The sequence below is a fragment of the Daucus carota genome, chromosome 3 (genome assembly GCF_001625215.2).
Source record: "Daucus carota subsp. sativus chromosome 3, DH1 v3.0, whole genome shotgun sequence".
NCBI lineage: Eukaryota > Viridiplantae > Streptophyta > Magnoliopsida > Apiales > Apiaceae > Daucus > Daucus carota.
Window position 1 is genome coordinate 34875202 of NC_030383.2, and position 24132 is coordinate 34899333.

At 36.1% G+C, this 24132-nt stretch overlaps 2 protein-coding genes across 14 annotated transcripts; one reads left to right on the forward strand and one right to left on the reverse strand.

Moving 5' to 3' along the window:
• Positions 1-8422: 8422 nt before the first annotated feature.
• On the reverse strand, positions 8423-18743 carry LOC108213669 (uncharacterized). 13 transcript variants are annotated; one of them, XM_064088626.1, is made up of 12 exons: positions 18555-18742; positions 18301-18337; positions 18091-18184; positions 17331-17390; positions 16570-17255; positions 16423-16476; positions 16187-16319; positions 15646-15723; positions 14115-14215; positions 12163-12364; positions 8896-11521; positions 8423-8761 (listed from the first exon to the last, which is right to left on the reverse strand). In XM_064088626.1, exons 11-12 carry the CDS (start codon positions 10926-10928, stop codon positions 8743-8745), a joined length of 2052 nt encoding a protein of 683 aa, XP_063944696.1. In that variant the 5' UTR covers positions 10929-11521; positions 12163-12364; positions 14115-14215; positions 15646-15723; positions 16187-16319; positions 16423-16476; positions 16570-17255; positions 17331-17390; positions 18091-18184; positions 18301-18337; positions 18555-18742; the 3' UTR covers positions 8423-8742. The 13 variants fall into 13 exon arrangements, 12 of the variants coding, with proteins under 12 accessions (XP_063944696.1, XP_063944700.1, XP_063944698.1 ...); XM_064088630.1 differs by having other exon boundaries at positions 14115-15723; positions 17175-17255; positions 18555-18743; XM_064088628.1 differs by lacking the exon at positions 16187-16319 and having other exon boundaries at positions 14115-15723; positions 16570-16691; positions 17175-17255; positions 18555-18743.
• A 2103-nt stretch (positions 18744-20846) lies between these two features.
• LOC108213670 (uncharacterized) lies at positions 20847-21991 on the forward strand. The gene is made up of 3 exons (XM_064088868.1): positions 20847-20922; positions 21003-21399; positions 21492-21991. The coding sequence occupies exons 1-3, from the start codon at positions 20851-20853 to the stop codon at positions 21503-21505; spliced, it is 483 nt and encodes a 160-aa protein (XP_063944938.1). The 5' UTR covers positions 20847-20850; the 3' UTR covers positions 21506-21991.
• The last annotated feature ends 2141 nt before the right edge of the window (positions 21992-24132 follow it).

A 24132-nucleotide genomic window follows, 5' to 3' on the forward strand; every position in this document is an offset into this window, starting at 1 on the left:
ATTTACGAATATTATATATCTGACATGTTAAAATTAATTAATAAAATATTTATTTTCGAAAATGCTTTGAACATATAAAACATATAAAATTTTAAACTCGGACAATGTGAAACATATAAATTTTAATATCATTAACATAATAAAATATCCGATCATCAATTTGGTAATATATAATATTCTATAAATCAAGGGAATTTCATATTTTAAGTATAAGTCATAGGAGTTGTTTGTTTCCGAGAAGTAGAAAGTGCTTCTTGACTTGTACTTTTCTTGACCCCTTTGTGTAAATAAGCAGAAGCATTTTTAAAAAGCTACGAATGCTAGCTTCTGCTTCTTTTCCAAACATTTTATTCACTTATTTACTTTTCATTTCTCATCCACTTCTGCATTTTAAGTAAGAAATTATTTTTTTTTAAGTTTGCCCAAACGGACAAAAGAGCATGAAAATAATATCAATTTTTTATATCAATAATGAGGACTTTATGTGATGAGTGTATAATAAATCACTAATTAGTAGACAATGTGATATTTAAATAGAAATGGATAGCTAACCTATAATCGGTGTATTCCTATTCCGATTAGGATCATTTGAATCTAAAATTTGTGAATGAACAATTATTTTAAAAAGAGTTACTATTCTGCTTCTCGAAGTTAGAAATTTTCTTCTTGAAAACAGCTAAGAATGAATGAACTTTATGGGTTATGTAGATATCATATTTAAATATATTAATGCAGGGCACTATAAGACGCATATAAAATGTACCATTGAGCAACATACATCGGATTATTTTGAATTTCTTTTTTTTTTGAAAAGCGAAGAGGGTGTCATATATTAGCAATGTCCATGAGTTTCTTACAAAAGGTTCCTTCCAAAGACAAGGAAGGAAAATGACAGACGCAACTGCCATGCACAGAAGAAACTAGAGGACATAAGCCTCCTAAACCAACCCATCAAACCACCTAAACAAACCTACAGAGAACCTAGAAACTAAATAGAAATACAAAAGCACCTAATAAGTGGAGATAAGGACTGGGAGCAGGCTAGGCAATGCCGTCATCAGCAGAAGTCTGGGGAAATGCAGAGGAGGGAGCAAAGCCCGTCAGTTCAAGCACTTCTTCAACTGACATAAGGCCTTTGAAATCTTCCAGATTGACGAGCTTCTTCGGGACATGGAGCTTAGGGATAATTGCATGCATGGTGCCCAGCATGGCATGATGAAGTACATCGCGCGCAAAAACACCGTTGCCCACTTCAGCATCCAGGTTAATCACTTGTTTTGAGAACTCACCAGAGAAGCGAACCAGTTTTCCATCATCTATGAGCTTCACCGCTTTTGGATGAAGTGCACCAGCATCATTGAATGAGAAGTGAGCATAAATTTTCTCCTTCCCTTTGATAGCATGCAGAGTGTTAGCCTTGACTGTCTTTAAGTACTGGGACAACTTACACCTTTTCAAGGGTGGTGGACCATCTTCCACTTCTCCATCACCAAGAATTTGGGTGACTGCGACATATGGGGGGATCAGGGTTTTCCCCATATCTCTTGCTAGATGGAAGTCAAGCTCCCCCACAGAGTGTTCCACCTCCCCAAATTCAGTGGAATTTGCCAAACCATAGGTCCAGGTGTTCCGCTGTGCTGTTCATGAACCTCGGAATGCATGAGACCCTCCTTTTAGTGAGCCCCTCTTTGAAATTATTGGCGAAGAGGGTGTTCAGATTTCGATACACCTCAAGTTGATCATCGTTCAAGGGAATGTGCTCTTGGAGGCTTATAGTATCATACACCCTTGGGCTTGTCGTTTCAATGTGGATTGCATCCCAACCTTTTGCTAAAGCATGTTCACATGCTGCATGTATGGCAGTGACTAAAGCTTGTTCTTCAGTCAGATCCGAGAGAGAACCAAAAGCAGTCCATAGATTTTCCCCTTGCTTGCCCCTGATGATTGCCCCAACACCATTAAGATTACCGTTAGGCATTGGGTTCTCTGCCACAACGCAGTGAACGTTGATTTTCTCTAAATCAGCTTCTGGGACTATCCATAAAGATTCCATAACGAAGTGAAGGAGAAGAAGATTAGAGAGGGAGAGAAAAGAAAGAAGAGGCAGATGAGGGAGTGAGAAGGAAGTAGAACAAATGGTTCTAGATATAAGCAAGAGAGGGGATGGGGTTAGACCCAACATGCTTGTGGCAGTGCCGACAAAATTTGAAAACCTGGCAGAGAAACTCGGAAACCAAAGAAAAGAACGGTAATACACTGGCGGATAAAAGAGAGTACCCTTGTGTGTTTGCAGCAACTGATCCATAGGCACGCCCAAGGAAGATATGTAACAGAATCTACCCACGATTTGAGCTGAAAAAATCAGAACCCCTGGAGACCAGCTAGAGAGTGCTTTTGAGTAGCTCCAAGAAGACATTTTTTGACCTTAAGAAAAGATTTAAAATACCTCAAGGATAATCTGTAAGATTAATACAGATGGTACTTTAAAATAATAAAGCCTGGGCTGGGCTGAAAATTATTTATGGGCTGAGCTTCAGAAGATGGGCTCAAGTCGGTCCAGTGTGTGGACATGTATGGCCTGAACATGCCCTTTTTGGCCAAGGAGTCTGCATTGTTATTTAGGTCCCTCGGTACATACTGAACAAAGATTGATGTATTTAACAAGTGCTCAAATTCGAAACCAGGTTCGATCAGAGGGAATTCTATCAACAAACCTTTGTGGAAAGCATTAACGGCAATGACGGAGTCTGAGCAAATAACAGAGCGTGAAAGACTAAGATTCCGATATATGAGGCAGTGGATGACAAAGAGGATACCTTCTATCTCAGTTAATAAAGCACTCGAGGAGGAAACAGGGCCTGAGAAAGAGAGGAGAAGCGAGCCATGATTATTGTGTATAGTCCCTCCTATACCTCCTCCCATTAGATTCCCTTCTATCACTCCCCATGCACCATCTACAGCACAAATAAGGTCGAAGCCTTGTCTTTTGTGAAACCAGAAGGAGTTGCTTGTCTTAAGAGAGTGTAAGGCGATCGCACCACGGGGGTGAATCCTCCATAGTGGTGTGTCACCATAATGTATCAAAACCTGAAGCTTTTCCCCACTTCGCAATTCTGATATAGATTAGTTCAGTCAACATGTGCTTCGAGATTTTCGCTTTAGTAAACACTAGTTCGTTTCTGGCTAGCCATACCGACCACAATACTGCAGCAACTACTATGATCCAAATACGTTTGGACGTCTGGGAGATTCTGTAATTCAACAGTCTGTATAAGGAGAACTGAGTTGACTCATTCCAGAAATTTGGCAGACTCCACCATTTGCTAATAAACTCCCAAGCCCATCTTGATAGGACACATTCCCAGAAAAGATGCTGTGACGTTTCAGGGCACGAGTTACACCAAGGACAAGAGTCCATGAGGCCCTTCATCCGATATTTGAGAAAAGCTCTGGTGGGGATTATATTCCATTGAATTTTCCAGAGGAAATACTGGATTTTTGGTGGCGTTTTACTTGACCATATCATGCGCCAAGCACTTTTATCAAACTGAGACAACCCTTGAAGTTTTTGCATTTCTACATAGCAACTTTTCGAGGTGAAAATGCCTGAGTTGTGTGTCCAGCACAATATGTCCTCCCCCTCCTTAAGAGAAATGCTTTGTAGAATAGTTGAGAAGAAGAACAGTTCCCCTGGAAAGCAGAAGGTTGCTCAATCCATAATTTAGCACACGAGGAATCTTCATTCCACAGAATGAAGAGGTTCTTAACTGATAAGTATGGCATGGCTACTAGAGCAAAGAGGTTCGGGAATTTGAAGCAAAGGGGCTCATCACCGAACCACCAGTCCATACAGAAGAAGATCAAGGTTCCGTTTCTTAATAACCACTTGAAACTTTTGCGATCTAGCAGAGGGGCAATTTTAGAAGACTTTTGAGTACATATAATGCTCTTGTTGATAGGGGAACAAAGTTTTGGGAGATGAGATTGAAATCAAAATTCCAAGCCTTGCCATATCTATCCGTTATAATTTTGTTCCAGAAGAGACCCCTTTCTTTTTGCGCTCTCCACACCCATTTCACCAGTAAGACGTTATTTCTCAAACGAACAGGGATTAAACCTAGACCCCCCCTGTCCTTTGGGGTGCAAACTTTCTCCCAGTTTAGCAAATGAAGTTTACGATTGGATGCCTGATTAATGGATCCACTCCAGAGAAAGCGACGCCTATCCTTTTCAATCAGATGGACAATAGTGGAAGGGATTTGAAAGAGATTAAACCAGTAAGTGGGTATACTGTCAATTGCTGCTTTTAACAGAATTGTTCTTCCAGCCATGGAGAGGGTGGTGGAGTCGAGATCTTGCATTTTCTTGCGGATTTTCTGTAATAGTGGGTTCCAATATCTAATTGAACTCGGTGAAGAGCCGATCACTGCTCCCAGGTATTTAAGGGGTCCAACCCCGACTTCACAGCCCAAAGACGACGCCCATCTCCTCGTGCTTTCTTCTGGTTGACCATAACCGTATAAGGCACTTTTAGAGAAATTGATCTTGAGCCCTGAAATAATTTGAAAACATTGAAGTACTCTTTTGATTCCCAATACGGAGTTTATGTCAGGGTGTAAGAAGAGGATCACATCGTCGGCGAACTGGAGGTGTGTAACCGTACTTTGGCAGTTAGGCAGAGTAATACCCTTGATGATATGAAGGTCAGAAGCTCTTTCCAGTAGCTTTGCCAAAACTTCCCCTATCAAATTAAACAGTAACGGGGATAGAGGATCCCCCTGACGCAGGCCTTGTGTAGGGGTGAACTCAGCGGAGGGTGTGCCGTTGACTAAAATTGATATTTTTGAACTCTCGAAGATTGCAGAAATCCATTCTAACCATTTCTGATCAAAATTCATGCATTTCAAAACCTCAAGAACAAAATCCCATCTTACTTTGTCAAATGCTTTTTCAAAGTCTATCTTCAAGACCACTCCCCCTGTTTTTTACTGCAGAGTGTGGATGATTTCATTGGCAATTAAGATGCTATCTGAAATTTGTCGCCCCTGGATAAAGGCCGACTGAGTAGGCCCAACAAGAGAGTTCATGACTGTTTTTAATCTCCTAGCTAGGACTTTGGACAACGACTTTATGATTGAATTCATCAGACTTATAGGGCGAAACTGGGAGGGATGGTTAGGATTGGGAACTTTTGGGATCAACACCATGAAGGACGAATTGTAGCCTTTCGGAATGGAGTGGTATCTGTGGAATGAAGAGAAGAATTGTAGAACCTCCATTTTTAACACTGGCCAAAGAGAGCGAAGAAAACCAGCATTAATTCCATCCGGGCCGGGTGCTTTTGTTCCATCTGTCGCAGCCATTGCTTCCTCAATTTCCTCCAAGGTGAAATCTCTTGTCAAGTTCTGTTTTTCCTCGAAAGATAAAGAGGGGATCATAGAGGCATCTAAATGAAAAACCTTTTCCTGGGAAGGAGCAGTAAGCAGCGACTTGAAATGGTCATATAGAGCATCTTTGATCTCCTCAGGTCTGAAGATAAATCTACCTCCGCAGAAAAGACTCGCGATGTTATTTGAATGAATTATTTTGGCTATGGCCCTGTGAAAAAATTTTGTGTTTTTTTCCCCTTGAGTTCCCAGTTGAGTCTGGATTTTTGACATAGGACACCCACTTTGACTTGAATTAATCTGTCCAGTTCAACTTTAATCTGTTTCCCATCCAAACTGTGCTCCAGTCCCGCATCAGCCTTATCTTGCTTAGTTAAAAGCGCCTTAATCTTCTCATCTATTGATCCAAACTCTTGGTTTCCCCATTTTTTTGCGACTTCTCTCAGCCTGCGAAATTTCTGAGTGAACCCATTAAGACGACAATTCAACCATGAGTTCCGTAAGGTTTCAACAAAATGCGGATCTTCCAGCCAACAGTTGAATAACTTGAAGGGTTTTGGACCCCAATCCAATTGATTAATGGTTAGGACAATGGGCCTATGATCTGAGGATACTCTATCTTGGGCCGTTAATGACCAGTTTCCTAGGCTGAGCCAGTCGTGAGAAACGAGAATTCGATCCAACCTGCTACACTTATTTGCTGGACCAAACCAAGTAAACATGGAGTTGACAAGATGTACGTCTATCAAGCCAGTATCTTCGATGAAGTCATTAAAGGCTGAGCTCTCATGAACACAGAATACGGAATTAACCCTCTCTTCCACTTTATGCACTGCGTTAAAATCACCCATCATTATTATAAAAGTCTCAGTTGCTTCTCCTAATTCGTGCAGAAGTTCAGCCCAAATATGTTTCTTGGAGGCCAGCGGCTGAGGAGCATAAAAATTGATGATTAAAATGTATCTACCGTCAGCTAAACAGGAACCTCTTATTAGCAACCAGTTTGTCGCAACTTTAGAGAATGAGATAGAGAATATGCTCTTATTCCAGAGGGTGAGCAGACCTCCAGATAGTCCAGTCGAGGGGGATTCTATCCAACCAAAAGGGTAAGGCATACCAAGAGAACGCAGGCTTTTTTCCGACCAAGAAGAGCATTTAGTCTCTTGAAGACAAACTATGGCTGGCTTTACACGACTTATTAATTGTTTGATTATATATCTACTAGAGATGCTATTGGCACCCCTAACATTCCAAGATAAAAAAGATTGCAAATCTGATGTGCTAGAAAATATACCTTATAAAATCGCAAGCGCACGATCACCGTTTTAATATTTAAGATTCGATCCACAGAGATTAAAATTATTTTTCGCTAACCTTTAAATCTAACCTAGGCGAATTAGAACAATTAATTTGTGAAAAGGTGGTTTTCTAAAATTAAGTCTAAAATTATTAAGTCTAAAAAGAGAGGTACAATTAAAACTAATCAATTAATTTGTAAAATTTTTGCTCAAAAAAAATTAATTTGTAAAATTTCGATAAAACAACAATTTAACTAACCAACATTATGCGGCCAATTAATAAACTTTAAATCCATAAACAGTGGTAACAAACTTAACAAAAAAAAACAAAACTTGGACAAAGGACAGAACAAAACTAGCACTACGAATTAACAAAAGTAATGCAGCCACCCAGCCAACAAAACAAAAATCTGTAGACACGGCAACTCGAAAGACTCACTGAAACAGGGCTGTGACTCGGCAAAGAAAACTCGGAACTCGACATAAACACGAAGCGAGTCGACTCAGCTACGAAACTCTATCTAACAGAACTCAAACAAAATCAATTCAGATTATCAAAACGAAAAACACGAGAATCAGCAAGCTCCGAGCTCGACTCAAAGGCAAAACTCGGTAAGGACGTGGTCCAAAACTCAGTAAAGAAACTCGGCAGCAAACTCAGCAAGCAACAATAAACTCAGCGAACTCAAAATTATTATTACAAAACAACCCATGACGATACAGAATACTACGACTCAGCTTAAACAAAAACGAAGAAAAAGATTTGACATGGTAGAGGTTTAACAGCTAAATGAAAACCCAGCAGCGAAGAAAAGGAACTCGACTCGGACAACTTAAGACTCGAGCCCAGACTACAGCCTAAAATCGCGAGCAAACTCGGAAGAAAAAGAAATCTGGCAGCAAAATCCAACTATGGAACTCAGCTACACGACAAAAGCAAGAACAGAAAACTCCATTACAACTACAGAACTACAAAACTCAATCGAAAGCAAGCAAATGGGTTTAAAAATAGGACCAAACAACTCGAGACTCAGGAACTCAAACTAACCCAGCAACTCGGATAACTAACTGTAACTACAACTCGGCAAAATCGAAACGAAAACTCAGTAAACTCAAGAACAAGAACCAGAACATGAAAAAACGCAGATTCAATCTCCAACACCCAACTGCAGAAACTCGAAACCAGCAACGAAGAAAAGACACATCAACACTACAGAGATTTGATTCGACAAAACGAGACTTAAAAACTAAAAAAAAAACTGTGACTCGATTTTATGCAAAACCAGAGGCTCGAAAACACAGCCAGAACGACTCAGAAACTACAAGACAAGACTCAGTCATACAAAACAAAACCAAAACCCAGCAAATGGCTCGGCAACTCGGTGGAGACTCGGCGAGATTTCTAACAGCAGAACAGTAAACAAAATAGAACAGTAGTCGCGTGGTTGTTTGAATTAAAAGAAACAGATTTGTTTAGCCTAAAAACGAAAACAGGGGAGTGGGTTTTCTGGTTAAAAACAGAGAGCAGCAAGGATGGTTGTTGAATATTTAAAATAAATGATTTATCGAGACAACTAAATTACTACAGCCTTGATTAAATAAACCAAACCCCACACACAAATTAATTTTGTGTTAGAGTTCAAGCACTTTCTAAAAAATAAATTTAAAGCTAGAAGCTAATAACTACATTAAGGCTCCTTCCAATCTACAACCAACTTTGAAATTTTTGTAGTTAGAGGAAGATTTCATAGCCAAAGGAAACATAAATAACAAAAATGTAAAAACAAAGATGAACTCTTGCATTAAAATATTAAAATGTGTTTACAAAATGAGAAGAGAGCATACAAATTAAAACTAGATCTAGACTATAAAAGAGAGGCTACTAAAAAGAGAAAATCCTAGGTTGGTTGAAACATGATGGGGAGGTGTGTATTTATAGGGGGAAATTAGGGTAGAGGGGGGTGTAGGTGTCTCATCTAGATGCTTCCTTGAGAATATTCCCCTATGATCCTTTTCTTCCCATCTTTTTCTCTTTTTTGCTTTATTCTTTTATTTCTTCAAGCATTTGCAATATTCCTGAAAAAAGACAAATAAACAAATAAATAAGTGAGAACAAGCAATAATTAGGGACTTAAAAATATGAAAAATATGCACTTATCAAAATCCATAAAAACAACAGTAAGAGATGAGCTGAGGTGGGAGAGGCTTACTTAAGATTTTTCTTTATAAGCTCGATAGAATGGTCCTTCGAACCTGAAGGTAGCAAGCCCATCATCATGCATGTTTCATAGATTGCCTCGGCCTCATCATAGTTGGCGTTGAGAAATTGATGTGATATTTGTTGGAGACCCTCCCCCTTAGATTTCTTTCGGCGAGGTAGTTTAAAGTGCTTGTTGAACTGGTTCTTTTTAAAATTTCTAGGCCTACCCCTCTTCACCTGCACTTTCATATTTTGGAGCTCCTTAAGGACACCAGAGGTAAGGGTGAAGGAGTCAGAGTCTTCCTTGTCACTGTTGTCCTCAACATTTGACTTGTTTTCATCGCTTGTAGACTTTGGGAAGGAGGTGGATGAGTCCCTTTCTCTCGGTTTCCAATTGGCTGTGTGAAGATCGAATTCTGGGGATTCTTCCACTACTGGTGGTTCATTAACAATTGTATGATGCGTGTTCAGAGTTGTTACCTCTTTGTGGCAGTCCTGTTCTTCTGGGATAAACGACCTTGGAGTAACTGGATTGATGCACGATCCATCATCCCCCTCAGAGACAGCTCCATCCGTACCATCATGATTTTCGGTTACACGATCTTCCGCCTCCTCAAGATTCATATCGTGCAGAATAGGGGCTTCATCACTATGTCCTTCTTCAAAAATAGGTCCTACATTCCCTTCTTCAGGGTCATTGTCTGAGTCAGAATCTGCATGTAAATCGCTTCCCACTCCATAAGTCTCCACAATCCTTATCGACCATTGCTTTCCCAAAAGATCAATTTTTTTTGTTTCATTTATGTTTTCCAAGTGAGCAGTTTCAATTAACAACTTAGGGGTGATGTAGTAAGCATCTTCATCCAAAGTACGCCCATAATGAATGATTTCACCCCATGGTCGTAGCAATGATGCATAATTCTCCTCTGTCCATCCAAGTATAGGGAGCCCCCTAATATCTACACATGCTTGATGTGGGACCACGAGGTCGTCCATCTGTATTTTCCGTACCTCCAGGAAGCCAATACCCAAGAAATCGAGGTCTACTTCCTCTAAACTTTCCACTTCAGGGAAGTAGGCCATGAACTTATTATTTAAGAGACCACGAATGATGGCATCCTTGCATCCTAGGCCTCCCACGATCATCTCAACATTCCCAATTGTTTCTTTTTTGACCGTAACAAGGAGTACACATTTATCTAACTCCTCCTGAAGGCCTGAGTCGTGAGATAAGGTCGTGGGATGGGGTCGTATCGTGGTATCTTGGTTCGGGGAACCTCTTTCGACCCTGTTTTTGTTTGGGGACGGATTTTTAATTTCCACGCCTTTTGATTCCACGTGGGGGATATTCAAATTGACTTGTCGTTGAGGTGGATTAGACTTAGTGGGACTATGGCTAAGCTTAGTACCTGGCTTACGCTTAGTTTTTGCGAGATAGAGGGTATTCCTTCCTTGGTTGCGTCCATTTAAATGACCTATTATTTTTTCAGCCTCCCTTTCATTCTGGGCAACCACAAAACCAAAGCGATTCCCAAACTTATCCCTTTTACGCGGCATGATGATGTCTTTGATTGCGCCTGCCTTTTTGAACAACTGCCATAGTGTTGCTACATTAACAACATCATCAATCCCAGTAAAGAAGATTGAGCAAGGGCCCCGAATAGGACTTGTGCGTGGGGGCAAATTTTGCTTAACTTGCAGGAATTTTGGAGCCTGCGTGGGTGGAGGGGAGAGTACAGCCTCTTTGAATGACTTAGTATCTTCCGGCAGGGTTTTGTGATGGATTTGGCCTACTGCTAGGGATAGCGCCTTCTCATTATTGTTCATAGCATCTATGAAGACCGAAGGCTCAATTAGGTGTTTGAAACCTAGAATGAACTCCTTCATAATTCCCGTCTGAGATGAGAGTTTGGACTGTAGTTGCCAGACTGTGGGCTTCGGTTCATACTTTGGTTTCTCCCCCTTTCCTCGGCAAGCACCCTGTAAGGAACCATAATAAATCTGATTTGAGCGCCATACGAATGCCTTCATTATCCCCTGCATAAGCCAAGGGCCTAGTATTCGGGTGAATCATATGTTCCTTGCCGCGCAAGAGCTGAAAGAGAGGGTCTGACCCCATCCTCCATTCTTTGTTGTCCTTTTCCCCCACAGTTAGATTTCTAGCCCTTTCCCGCTAGCCATTATTTGAAAGGAATCTATGGAGCTCCCAGAGAGCATCTTCTTCACCTTTTAGGCTTTCAGAAATCAGATCTGTTGGGACCACTCCTAGAAGATAGTTAACACGCAAGGGCTCCTGGCAGCAAACTGATGTTTCCTTTTTGAAGCGCTGTTACGTAATCATCGTTTTCAAGTAGGAACCAGTGCTGATATACTTTGTCCAATTGCTTTTGGAGTTCCTCCTCATCTTTCCCCTTTTCAGAAAGCCCATCTCCCTTGTCGGTTCTTGCTTGGTCAGTGTGGTTCTTACCCTCAGCTCCACTCAATCTATGATTATCACCCCTGCTAAAGTCTTCTCCGTTGAGTTTACCTTCTCCGTTGATTATTTTGAATTTCTTGGCTCGAAGTCAGATACATGAGAGGAGTATTTACTTGTTGATTTTATGATGCATTCTGCTTTTCACAGCCACGGCAGCAGCCTGAATAGGAGTAAGTGTCACTCTAGTATTGTTAATCCAACCAATAAGCCTATCATGCATACAACTTATCTATGCATGGCTACAATTTATGCAGCAGTCAGGACGCTATGACGTGAGGCTGACAAAGAGGCCGTGCAGCAATACAAAACTACGATAATTCAATTATATTTATAATTTTAAAATTATTTATTCTTCATTATAAGAAAAAATATAATTCAACTATATTTATAATAGAATAGAAATACCGAAACGTCTTCGTAGACATCAAGAAAACATCAACACGAAAAGATCAATCTACAAATAGTATTATTACAAATAGTAATAATTGGTGTAGGCCTTATGCTTGAATAGTGAAAAGAACAGAAAACTCCTTTGTACACCAAGTTCTACTCATCTGCCTCCTTTAAAATTTCCTCCACTTTAACAATCCCACTTGCATTCAGACTTCTCCAACATGCAATACCTCTTATTGAGGGTTCTAGATAATTATCTAATGCAGCAAAATCCTTCTTGTATTGAGATTTTCATTCAATAGCTTGTATAGCAAAAGAAAGATGGAAAAGTTTGCTCGTCAACCTCTAAAAATGATGCAGACAAACAACACGAGTCCAAGAAAAATTGTAAATTAACTGAAATCATACCTGGCCCAACTGAAATAAGTGCCATTCAGCCTCGAAAGATAGTAAGGAAACGACCTGCTGTAGGCTCAGATCTTGGCCCAAAAGCTCAACCCTGACAGAGCAATAGGAAACTTAGACGTACTGAATCACCAGTAGAAACTTCCTCAAATGTTCCGCCTCATGCTCTTCACTCAGCGGCAAATGTTATCACTTGAGAGGAGACCTATAAGCAGAAAATGATCATGCCTTTTGTATTCAATCCACAGAATACACTATATGGCTAACTTGGTTTCAGTTTGTGTCTTGTATAGCATAATTATTTGTTTGGTGTCAAGTGTCAAAGAATGGCAATAAAATGCTGCACAACTTGGTATAGATCTCTGACCTTTCTCAGAGTTCATACTGTTTGTCACAACATATGTGCAGTAATGATTTATGATGTCTTGTTGGGTGCATGAGGCCTAAATCTTCGTAGAGTATAACAATCTTGCTCGAGTCTTGCTATAAAACCATTATTTTTTAACCTATCCTTCTGATGTATCATGATACTTAAAAAAATTAAGCCTTCTGCTTCAGGCAACCCCATCAGTAGTCAAGAAATCTACGGGTTCTAAATTATCATCATAAATTTCATTATAGGTTTTCAAGGCCAATATTCCTTATAGTGTGTGAGCAGAATGAGTGCATCTAGGTTGTTTGCACTGAGAATGACAATCATCTATTCATCCTGAAAGGCCCTGCACAACCCCTAAATGAGTCCACATTTTATTTTCTAAAGGATTCTTGTTGGATTAGACCATGCATGATTGCGTTCAAAAAGATGTAAATTAATACTACATAGTATATCCACCTACATATATCTATTTGGAAAGACATAAAAATGCATTTGTAATCTTGCGAGGAGTAAAATAATACTTGGTATTTTTCAAACAAAACTTAAACTTCAAATATATCACAACACTTGGTATTTTTCTCTGTGCTATTAAGAAGGCGTTTAATTTTTGAGTGAAGTTACACGGGGCACATATTCTCTCCGGGTGGATCATAAAATGAGATTTTTCTAAAAATTTTAAATTATGATAAAATTGGTTCAGATCTTAATAAACCACATAAGCCCTTGCTGCCTTGCACACATGTATACCATCTCATAGGGAAACCTAAAAAAGTTATTTCCACATAAAGAATAGTCATGCCCCTTTCATATATATATATATATATATATGGGTTGCACTCCACACAGAACAATTTTAAAAAAAGAACAACACAGACACTATCATAACACTTTATTTTTCATAAAAAATGATTTGTTAAGATTATAATTACATAGTTAAACACTAACTAAACTTAATATATAATATTTAACATCCAAACTCATCCAAATTATTAATATGAAATATTATAGAATCCAGAATAGAATCCAAAACAGAATCCTGAATAGAATCTCATATATATTCTTTACATGATTAATATCACATAGAATCATGTTATTTTTAATTCATAATTGTTGTTAAACATGTTAAATACTATTATTATTCGTAATAAAAGGTTAATTAGCTTAAAATTAGAATTTAATTCAAGGTTTAGATGAGATTCTATGTTTGATTCTAAGTATTCTTATATATATATATATATCAACAAAACCTACCGTAATTATAAACAATAAAACTGTGTTAAGAAACACACCTAAGCAACTTTGTTATAAAAAATGCAAATTTATCTATAATTCAAGTGATGCCCAACATTGTAAACTGAAATCCGTAGGCTTGCATGACTACATAAATGTAACTTTTTCTTGGGTTGTTCATCTTCTAAATAATTAAACAACGTCCCTCAATTTTTCACATCCTTGTCATTCAAAATAAAAGAGGAAATAAGCTTGGAGTAGTTTGACCATCAAATTTTACATTTGTAATAGCATCAAAGAGATGCATATGCGGGGAAGGACATAGCTGAAGTGGACTCTTTCCATTTACCTTGATGATTTACTTAATTAGTAGCCTTGCCATGGCAATCTCCTTTTAGAGAGAGAAAAATTAGTTTCTACGTCCGGGATACATCATCATCTCTTCTACTCCTAATTTAACACATACATGCTTGTATTAGAAATGATCACCGAGAAGTAATTAGTATTAAAAATTTTACACAAAGCATAAACAGTATAATTATATGATAGTAATACATAGCAAGGTATCTAGGACCAAAAATCATGCATCTTATTAAAAAAGAAACATGAATGATTACCAGAAAGATTCAGATACAAAACCCTTCTTTTTTGAACCTATTTCACATAGACTCTGCTTCAAGATAGAGATTGTTCTACTTGTGAAATTTTGGAAATAGAAGAGACCAAGAAAACACTAAAGAAGGCAATTCAAGGCAACTGCAGTATACTTACACGCTATATTATCTTCATCAGATATAATTCTATGATCCGACACATTAACATCATATAAGCTCTATGATAAATTAGGAGAACTATGATAAAAAAAAAAAAAAAATTAGCTGCAGAGCATATGGGCAAATACTCTCTATAATCTTATAATTATATACATAATAAAAGTTACCAATTAGATAAAAATGAATATCTTTAATAGACTTATCTGAATAAGACAAAGTGTGCGATCTAGAACTTTAAATAGTAAAGTACGAAAGAATGTTGTGGGCTACAACAAAATAATTATTTAGTAAGAAATAAGAATGATCAAATAAAAAAGGATCAGAAATCGATCATATGTTTTACCATTCTATGCTAAAAAAACAGAGTTAATACCAGACCCATGGGAACTCGTTTGAGACCGCTGTAGCATTATTGATTAGTTACTGGCCAATAGCAAGGTATGTCTTATATTGAGTAGAAACACTTTCGACACTAACCTCAGGATACATTTTCTTCGGTGTTTGAATATGTTGCATGACGTAAGGCAGGCTGTTTTGATACTTTACTGTATTGGTCATTATCTACAGTAATGAATTATATCATCTTATGAATTTGGGATCATGTGCATTAAGAATAGTTGTTAGCCAAAACTGAATTTTAAATAGAGTATAAATAACTGCATATATCAAACTGATTGCAATTTGAGTAGCCAGCAATCTTCGGTTCATAAGACTATGTTGAGTAAGTGGGTGGAGAACCTACAATGATATTCTGGTCCAGTTGAGGAAGGTGGTTGGCCCCGGGAGCCTAATAAAGCTAGAAGCACGATGAGAATAAGATTCAATGAGGTATGCAATATACCAAACCTGTGTGTAAGAAATTAAATTTTATATTCAAGAAGTTAAAGTTGCAGTAGAACTTGATGAGCTGTTCATCGCAAAGTGAGATGTCATTGAAGATTGGTTTTTAATGGTGGCCGCCATAATTTGGGTGGTTGCTAAAAGAGAAAACACATTAATTTCCACATCCCAGATATTTATATGCAATTATCAAACTCCAGTAAAAAATTTCACAACTATTAAAATACATGTTACTGTACCTATACAATTAATAGTGCTAGAGCAAACCTGATAAACCAATGCTAGGAAAATGTGATGATATTGGAAAATGATGGATGTTTGGAATCCGTTCGTGACGTGTGCTTGCTAACAACAGAAAAGAATTAATTTTCATTAAACATGTTCATAAAAGTACATGATCTGTTTTAAAAAAGAATCATGCTGATTATAATACACTGGGTACTTTCTATGAGAAATAGGAATAGTTAATCAAAGGAAATGTTAACGACCTGACTGATTGCAATTTGAGTTGTCTTGCATCAAGGTAGTTTGAGATGCAGTTTTTGAATTGGAGATTAATGTATTATGGTAGTTTCTGATCTAATTCACAGAGTGGCTGGCCAACATATTTTTATAGATAGAAACATGGAATAAAAAAACCAATTAGACATTAGTTAGAGCTTTAATATAGGATGTGTAAACGTGTTTTGAGTTCGTGATTTGCTTAATAAATACTGTGTGTGAAATTCATATAGTGATAACATGCATCATAGTTTGCAATACATGAATTTTTTACAATTTTTGACTAAAGATATGTTTTGTTTCTCACTCTGGATGCTAGAATTTGAGTGCATACAGGGGGAGAATTTTCTGAATTAACATGGAGTTGTCGTTTGCTTTTTTTCACTCGCTTCATTCATGGAGAACTTTTTACTTGGGTTCATATGCCTCCTTATAGCTAACTGTATAATCATAATCAGCATCTCGATAAAACACATGGTATATTATCTGATCATCCAAACTAACCAATTAAAATAAACTAAAATGCCACAATAAAACACATACCAGGTTTCATCGATGAAGGAGAGAATTGGTTAGTCAGAGGCGGACGTTTAGAACCTATTAAGATGCAAAGAAGAGTTTAATAGTTTAGATCCAGGAATTGGTTATAAAGTGATATAACACACAACAATATGCATCATAATTACCAACCATAATGATTTGCAGATGTTTGAGATTTTTTTGTTTGGGTCCATGTTGGAGAATTTCCCAAACACAACAATTATGGCTGATATTAACCCGTGAGATGACTGAACATGTCACCAATGGACGATCTTCATAAAGGTAGATAGTTAAAACTGAGAAATTCAAAAATTTTGACGTGATAGGTGGAAGCTGTAAATATTTGTATACAATATATCAGGCAAGATCTGAGGAAGTTTAAAATTTGAAACTTTTCTTAGATGAAGGAGGTAGCAGCTGCGCATATTTGCAATGTATCGGGTTGTAGGTGGATCTGGTAGGCCCAGTTAGTCTATGGAAGTTACAAAAATACCCTAGGATTAGGGACAAAGAGGTCAATTCCTTAGAAATTAGTAGTGGCAGGGAATTAGTTTAGTATAAAAAGATGATATCAATATGTCCTAGCACTTGATATATATTGGCTTTTGCTTCCAATTGTCTAACAATTTTTAAATTCTCGAATCTATTGCTCTTCATTATCTACTTCCCCTGCGCGTTGTATGGAAGTAAAATGAAGCATATCAAATCTGGTACATTAGCAAACCGTCTTTTTTTCATTAGAATTCAGAAGTTACCAAAGCAGCTAGCTCTACCCGCAACCTGGACTGATGATTTGGGTTCCTTTACCACTTTGCGGTCCTAATTGACTGGTCCTTCTGATAGGAAGAAGAAACGTTAGTTAAAAAGCACAAAGCCAATGCATAATATTGACTCTAGTTTATTGAACACACCTGATAGTGGTTATACTAATTAATCACCAGAGGATCTCTACGCAAATCTTTCACTTGATTCTGAAAAAAAATATATTGACACATAATAAATGCAAAGTTTCAGCAGAAAAAGTAAAACGCAAATCCTTATGGATAAGCATCTCATGAAATATTAATTTGAAGTCCAAATAAAGTGCAACAATATTCACCACTTTAATATGAATTTCGCCGCATGAATTAACAATCACTCTTGTTTATAGATATTTAAAATTTAAAATTACTATTAGAAGTGGAATGCAGTTTAAAATTTAGTTGGTGTACAAATGAAATTAAAGTACAGTTATTTAGAAGAGGTGGAACCTGTGAATCATATACAGGAACATACTTTATCATCACAAAACCATCTTATAAGCACTAAGGAAGGAAAACATATCTTGCCCCAAAACTCTATGAGAGATTTAGCATCCAAGAACTTTCTATATCTGTATACCTATAAACAGGAAGAAAAATATGGACTTGGCCGAATAAAATCATGAAAATTATTTCTAAGTTTCAATTTTACTGAAAAGTTTAACCTAATTTCTAAGATCTAGCACAGAAAGCATTGTACTAAAGTTCAAATCTGGGTGTCTCAAGAAAAAGTAATCATAAAATTACATATACTACCTCATTAAATTCAGCCACAACCCTCAAACCAAATAGAAAGAGCATTTAACATACAAAAGTAATATAAAGTTATTGCTAGTTCCTAATCACTGACAACTATATGAGCAGTACTTACTTTTCTTCAGTTATCTTTACTTGTAGCTACAATAGGTTGTTCTGGAATCTCTCGGCCAAATATCCTGAGGAAACCAGCTAATACAACAATAGACCTGTATGATTTGAAAAATAAAAGTTTCTCAAATTTAGACTTTATGAACATATGTTTTTCAAGATAAAAACCATAGTCAAAATCGAGAAAGAAATCATATGCAAGGTATTTGCTTACTTCACATTTAAAACCTCTCAACACATTCCCCAGATTCCTGCATAGATATGTTTGTCCCGCAATAACGACAGAAAAGTCAGATATATAAATTAAGTATTACAGAAAATTAGTACACATAGAATAACACAATAAAATTTAACTCTCTAGAAACATATATGGTCGTCTTTATGTTAATATCAACAAATCTCTATCATTTGTACATATAATTTGAACATATATAAACACGAATAATAGTTAAAAAGTAGAAATAGAACCTTCTTCTGGGGATAAACATAGTGAACCATTTAATTATCTTGCATCTTGCATCATGTTTGGAAACTGGCTCAAGCATTTTATCAAACATTTAACGTGCAAATCAGTAAATCAAATACCATTAGCAGTCGAAACAAAATCGAAACAATCAGTTAACATTAGTTAATATTAAGGAAAAAAAGATAAAGTTTTCAACATTTAGGCCTGTGAAATTTTCAAAAATAATGTACATCAAGGAACGATTTAAAAAAGAACAAATAAACGAATACGGTGACATGCACGCATTACCTCATTATATACTTATATATAATAAGCGTAAGGGAGATAATTTGGTCGCATGGTCCTATGGTCCAAAAGCTTATCGTCCGTTGAATCGTATATTGAACAAATAAGCACCGTTAGATTAGAACAAAATTAAATTTTATTCTAAAAGGAAACTGACATCAACTTGCATGTTTATAATTCCTTTTCTGAATCCAAAACAAATTCTTTATTTCATGTGTTTTTGGTTTTTTTTAATCCAAAATAAATATTTTCTACCAATTTTATTTGTAGAATCATATAAATCGAACCGTCACAAAATTATTTTTATCTAATATATTTTAAAATTAATAAGCCCAATTTATGTGAGAAACGAATACAAAAACTTTTTCTTAATCCAAAACAAATTCTACCACCTTATTGCATTTTTATGATTCATCTTCTTAATTCAAAACAAATTGTGTTTATTAATTTTAATCTCGAACCATAAAATTTTTTAAGAAAATATTTAAATCACAAAAAATAATTCTAATATAAAATACATTTATAAATATAATCTAATAGGAGTTGGCGTCACATATTCTACTTAAAATAATTTAAAATTTGATAGAAAGAATTTAATACTTTGGCATGATACACACAATTTTAATTTATTATTTATAAATTAAATTTTTTCACACTATTTAAAATATATTTAAAAAGTTTATAAATAATTAAAAAGCTCTCGTGCCTTGCACGGGCTATAAGCTAGTGTTTATAACCACAATTAGCTCTGTTTCTTTGGTCGTCCGTCGTCGTTGGAGGTCTGGGTTTTAACTTTGCCCTATTGTAATATTAATATTAATTAATATTACTGGCCTTTAACCCGTGCGAAGCACGGGCGGGTATATAGTTCGTAATGAATTTTAACATAATTTTATTAGTATTTTAGTATTAATGAATTGAATTTTAATTAAATTATATTATTCAACTGACTATATATATATATATATATATATATATATATATATATATATATATTAGTACATTTAATCAGAATTTAGTACACGTAGATTTAAAAATAAAAAATCAGAAAATTCAAATCTTTTCCAAACATAACTAATCATGTAATAGCTTTGAAAGATTCAGTAATCTAATCAATCGAATTTCAAACATAATTTTGTAATTTTGGTTTTTTTGACAATAATGACTTTTAAGATTAGAGTTAGAAAAAAGTTAAAGTTAAAAAGAGTTATATGAAGGTTTTTGTTAAAAAAATCAAAATTGTATATTTATAATTTTATTTATAACATCATTATAATTTTTAATGAAATATTATATAATAATGTATTATTATGAGTGTTTTTAGTATTTGGAACTGTTTAACAATATGATACTAATAGACTCCACATTTGTAGACTTCTAGTACCAAAAGGAGAGTACCAAACCAAAAAATATAACTAAAACCTTGGATTACAAATTATACCCATGTTGACTTATTATAATATAGTATGGTATAGATGTATATCTAATCAATTAGAGATCATTTTAAAAAAGCTCATGTAGCTTATAAGAGTTAAAATTTTAATCTTGACAGTAATAATTGTTGTCAGTATACATTTTTATTAGAAACTAGTATTTTTGCCCGCTCCGCTAAGGCTTTTATAAATTAAGATTAATTGATTTATATAAATTAATTTCCATAAAGATATTTTTTTTTTCAGTTGCTTATAAATCAATTTGTCCGTTTGTGTTATTTATTTAATGAAGAAGTCAAACTTATATACCTGAGTTTTGTTATTACAGGGCTATTAAAGTAATGGGGCTATTACACTATTAATGGGTAGTTGGGGGTTATGTTCCATTTGAATTAACTCGCCGTTTCATAAAGCAGAGCAAATCAGAGCAGTTCACTTCATCTTCCACTTCTGCTAATTCCCTCTGCTACTGCACTTGGTAAGTAATATTCCATCTGTTTTGCTGTGTATCATTTGTACTTTATGATCCATCGCATGTTCTTAAACTCTAATTTTTTTTTTCATTTTAGGGTTTGTTACAATGAGTACTGTTGAGAAATCATTAGATTTCATGTGTTTGAACTATGGTGGAGGGTTTAAGAAAGGGAAATTGGTAATAGTTTCCACCTCTTCATTGTTTCCAAAAGCTCTAATTTTTTTTTACAGCTGATTAGTTGTCTTCTTTTCATGCAGAAGCTGCCTCTTCCATTTTATGTGACATATATGGACTCTTTACCCAGCAAACTCGTCTTGCATGGTCCATCTAATGACCTCTGGCCTTGTACTTTTGACAAAGGTGATCATCGTCTTCATGGTCTGGAAGAGTGGATGGACCATTATAAAGTGAATCCTTATAATGTAGTTCGTCTCTACTATTTGGATGGCCCTGATTTTCGATTTGAGATTTATACTCAGTTTGCTGTTGAAATGAACTATCCCGCCGTAACTTCAGTCCCTGCCAGTAAAAGATCTGTGTATGAGGTAGACAAACTTTGCTCTAAATACCTTTTTAATGGGTTTCGTAACTGTGTTTGCAAGTACAGTCTCTCAATTGACCACAGTCACTTTGTTGAGGAATCTTACCCCCAAGGTAACATTCCAGTTTATTTGTATTTGAATCCATTTTATTGTGTTTTTAGCAGCGCATTAAGTTTGTATAACACCATTTAATAATGTATGTAGATTTTGGTGAATGACGCATCTGAGAAGTTGGGGCTAGATAAGTTTGTACCTTCCATCATACTGGGATTTGGTAGTACTACGGGTTGTTGCTTGAACTACATTATTATCATAAAAAATAGTGAATTAAAACATACATTCGACATAAAATGAAACATAAAGACAATGCGCATACCTCCTAAATTTGTTATATTGCAGAGTGGTTGTCTAGAATTCAATGTGGGCAGAGGGGGAGTACGGAATCCATGTGTGGGACTGCCATTGAATACACCTAGAAAAATAGGTAGAAAAATTGACAATTGCTTTACTCACACCATTTCATTTACGTTACAGCTTAAAATTCATAAAATTAAAACACAATGCACATACTGCCTAAATTTGTTATGTTCGGGAGTGGTTGTCTAGAGTTGAATATGGACAGAGGGGGAGTATGGAATCCAAGTGAATTAGCAACAACAGAAGTGGGACTGCCATTCAACACACCTACACAAATAGGTACAAAATGCAACAATTGCTTTACTCACTCTGTTTCTTTTACAATCTTTACAATCAACAAATCAACAAATGAAATTAAATGACAGTGCGCGTACCGCCTAAATTTGTTATGTTAGAGAGTTTTTGTCTAGAGTTCAATGTGGGTAGAGGGGGAGTGGGACTGCCATTCAATACACCTAAAAATAAGGTAGAAAATGCAACAATGAAATCTCCAACAGTTCCTCAATGTATGAACAAATAAATGGGAGCAGTGTGGGTTACAACTTACTCTGTGTATTTGAGGACTCCTGATGTGTTATGTTCGACCCATCAATCTTTCTTCTCCTTCGAACTGGGCTGTCTACATCTCAGTTGTAATAAATGAAAAAAAACCGACATAAATACAACAGAATGTAACAACCATAAACACAACAAAATATATTAACACAAAAAAGTATCCAAAATCACCTTGCAAGGAGGTAAAATTATCAAGCTTCAGATGATCCCAATTGGCCTGAAAGTTAGGAGAAGGCATCTGTTATCAGGAGTAGTGGGAAGATACATGAAAAAATTGCAGGAAAATACATACCTCTCTCATAAATTCGCAGCAAAATCAAGAGATAATGAAGAGTTTCAGAGATGCGAATTTGAATTTGGAGGGTTAGGGTTTGTATGTTGCAGCTGCTGAAGAGTGAACTGAGATCTAAATTTGAATTCATCGCTTGATTCAGGAGTAGTGGCTAGCAGAGCAACGGAGTTGAGAAAAAAACAATTTGGACTTGAAACTCCAGCAGCTGAATGTCCTTCCAATTGAGGAAGATTTGATTTAATTAATATAATTAATAGAGATATGCACAGACAGGCAGCACAACTGATGGTAAAGACGCCGCAATATGACAAATGTTGTACTGTCGGAACATTAATGAAGCTTGACTTGTTGTAATACATGCTTTGAAAACGAATGGCAAAACTTGTAATTTTGCATGAAGTTTTAGGGTAGGGGGTGTAAATATGTTGGTAATAGGATTCAGGATTTATTATATAGATAGAAGATAGAAGCTTACACATGTATATAATCTTCCTCACTCCAGCAAAAATTGCAGATGACGAAGTGGTGTGATAGAGACTGGTATATGAAGGCTGAATTTTGTAACGTCAATATAAGCCATCTAATAGATAGTGCCGACCTATAAGTGTCAACACTTTTGTGTATGCGTAGATGTACGTGTCTACGCGTGTGTGTCTGTAAATTTGCCAAGCAGTAGTATTTTCTTTAACTACTTATATGTGTTTGCCATTCCAGTTTATGGAGAGAATTGAAACGGATCAATAAACAGGCTGAAGATAAAAAGTAAATATATTATGGTGACTAATTTTGTAAAATACAAACCCAGCTAAGTAACACCTTCTTAGAACCACTATAAGTGCATCTAGGTTGTGTGTATTGACAATGACAATAATCTATTTATCCTGAGAGGCCCTTCACAACCCCTAAATATAGTCCACATCTTATTTTCTAAGGGATTCTTCATGGATTAGACCATGCATGATTGCATTCAAAAACATATAAATTGACACTACATAGTATATCCACCTACACATATCAATTTGGAAAGACATAAAAATGCACTTGTAATCTTGAAAGGAGTAAAATACTTATTGTTTACAAACAAAACTAAAAGTTTTAAATATATCACAATACTTGGTATTTTGCGTCGTGCTATTATACTGATTAAGAAGGCCTGCATATTCTCTCTGAGTCGATCATAAAATGAGATTTTTCTAAAAAATTTAAATCATCATAAAACTGGTTCAGATTTTAATAAACCACATAAGCCCTTGATGCCTTGCACACATGTACACCACCTCATGGGGAAACATAAAAGAGTTATTTTCTCATAAAGAATAGCCCGGCCCCTTTCAGACATATATATCAACAAAACCAAAAGTAATTACAAACAATAAAACTGTGTCAAGAAACACACCTAAGCAACTTTCTTATAATTAATTGCAAACTTATCCATGATTCAAGTGATGCCAATCATTGTAAACTGAAATCCGCTGGCTTTCATGACTACATAACCGCACCTTTTTCTTGGGTTGTTCATCTTCTAAATTACTAAACAATGTCCCTCAATTTTTCACAGCCCTGTCATACAAAATAAAAGAG

Bases quoted from the DNA above. Each gene is read 5' to 3' on its own strand.
- LOC108213669 (XM_064088629.1), bottom strand. From the start codon at position 10,928: ATGCAGGGGATAATGAAGGCATTCGTATGGCGCTCAAATCAGATTTAT.
- LOC108213670 (XM_064088868.1), top strand. From the start codon at position 20,851: ATGAGTACTGTTGAGAAATCATTAGATTTCATGTGTTTGAACTATGGT. The intron at 20,923-21,002 runs GTAATAGTTTCC...CTTTTCATGCAG, and splicing joins GGTTTAAGAAAGGGAAATTG to AAGCTGCCTCTTCCATTTTA.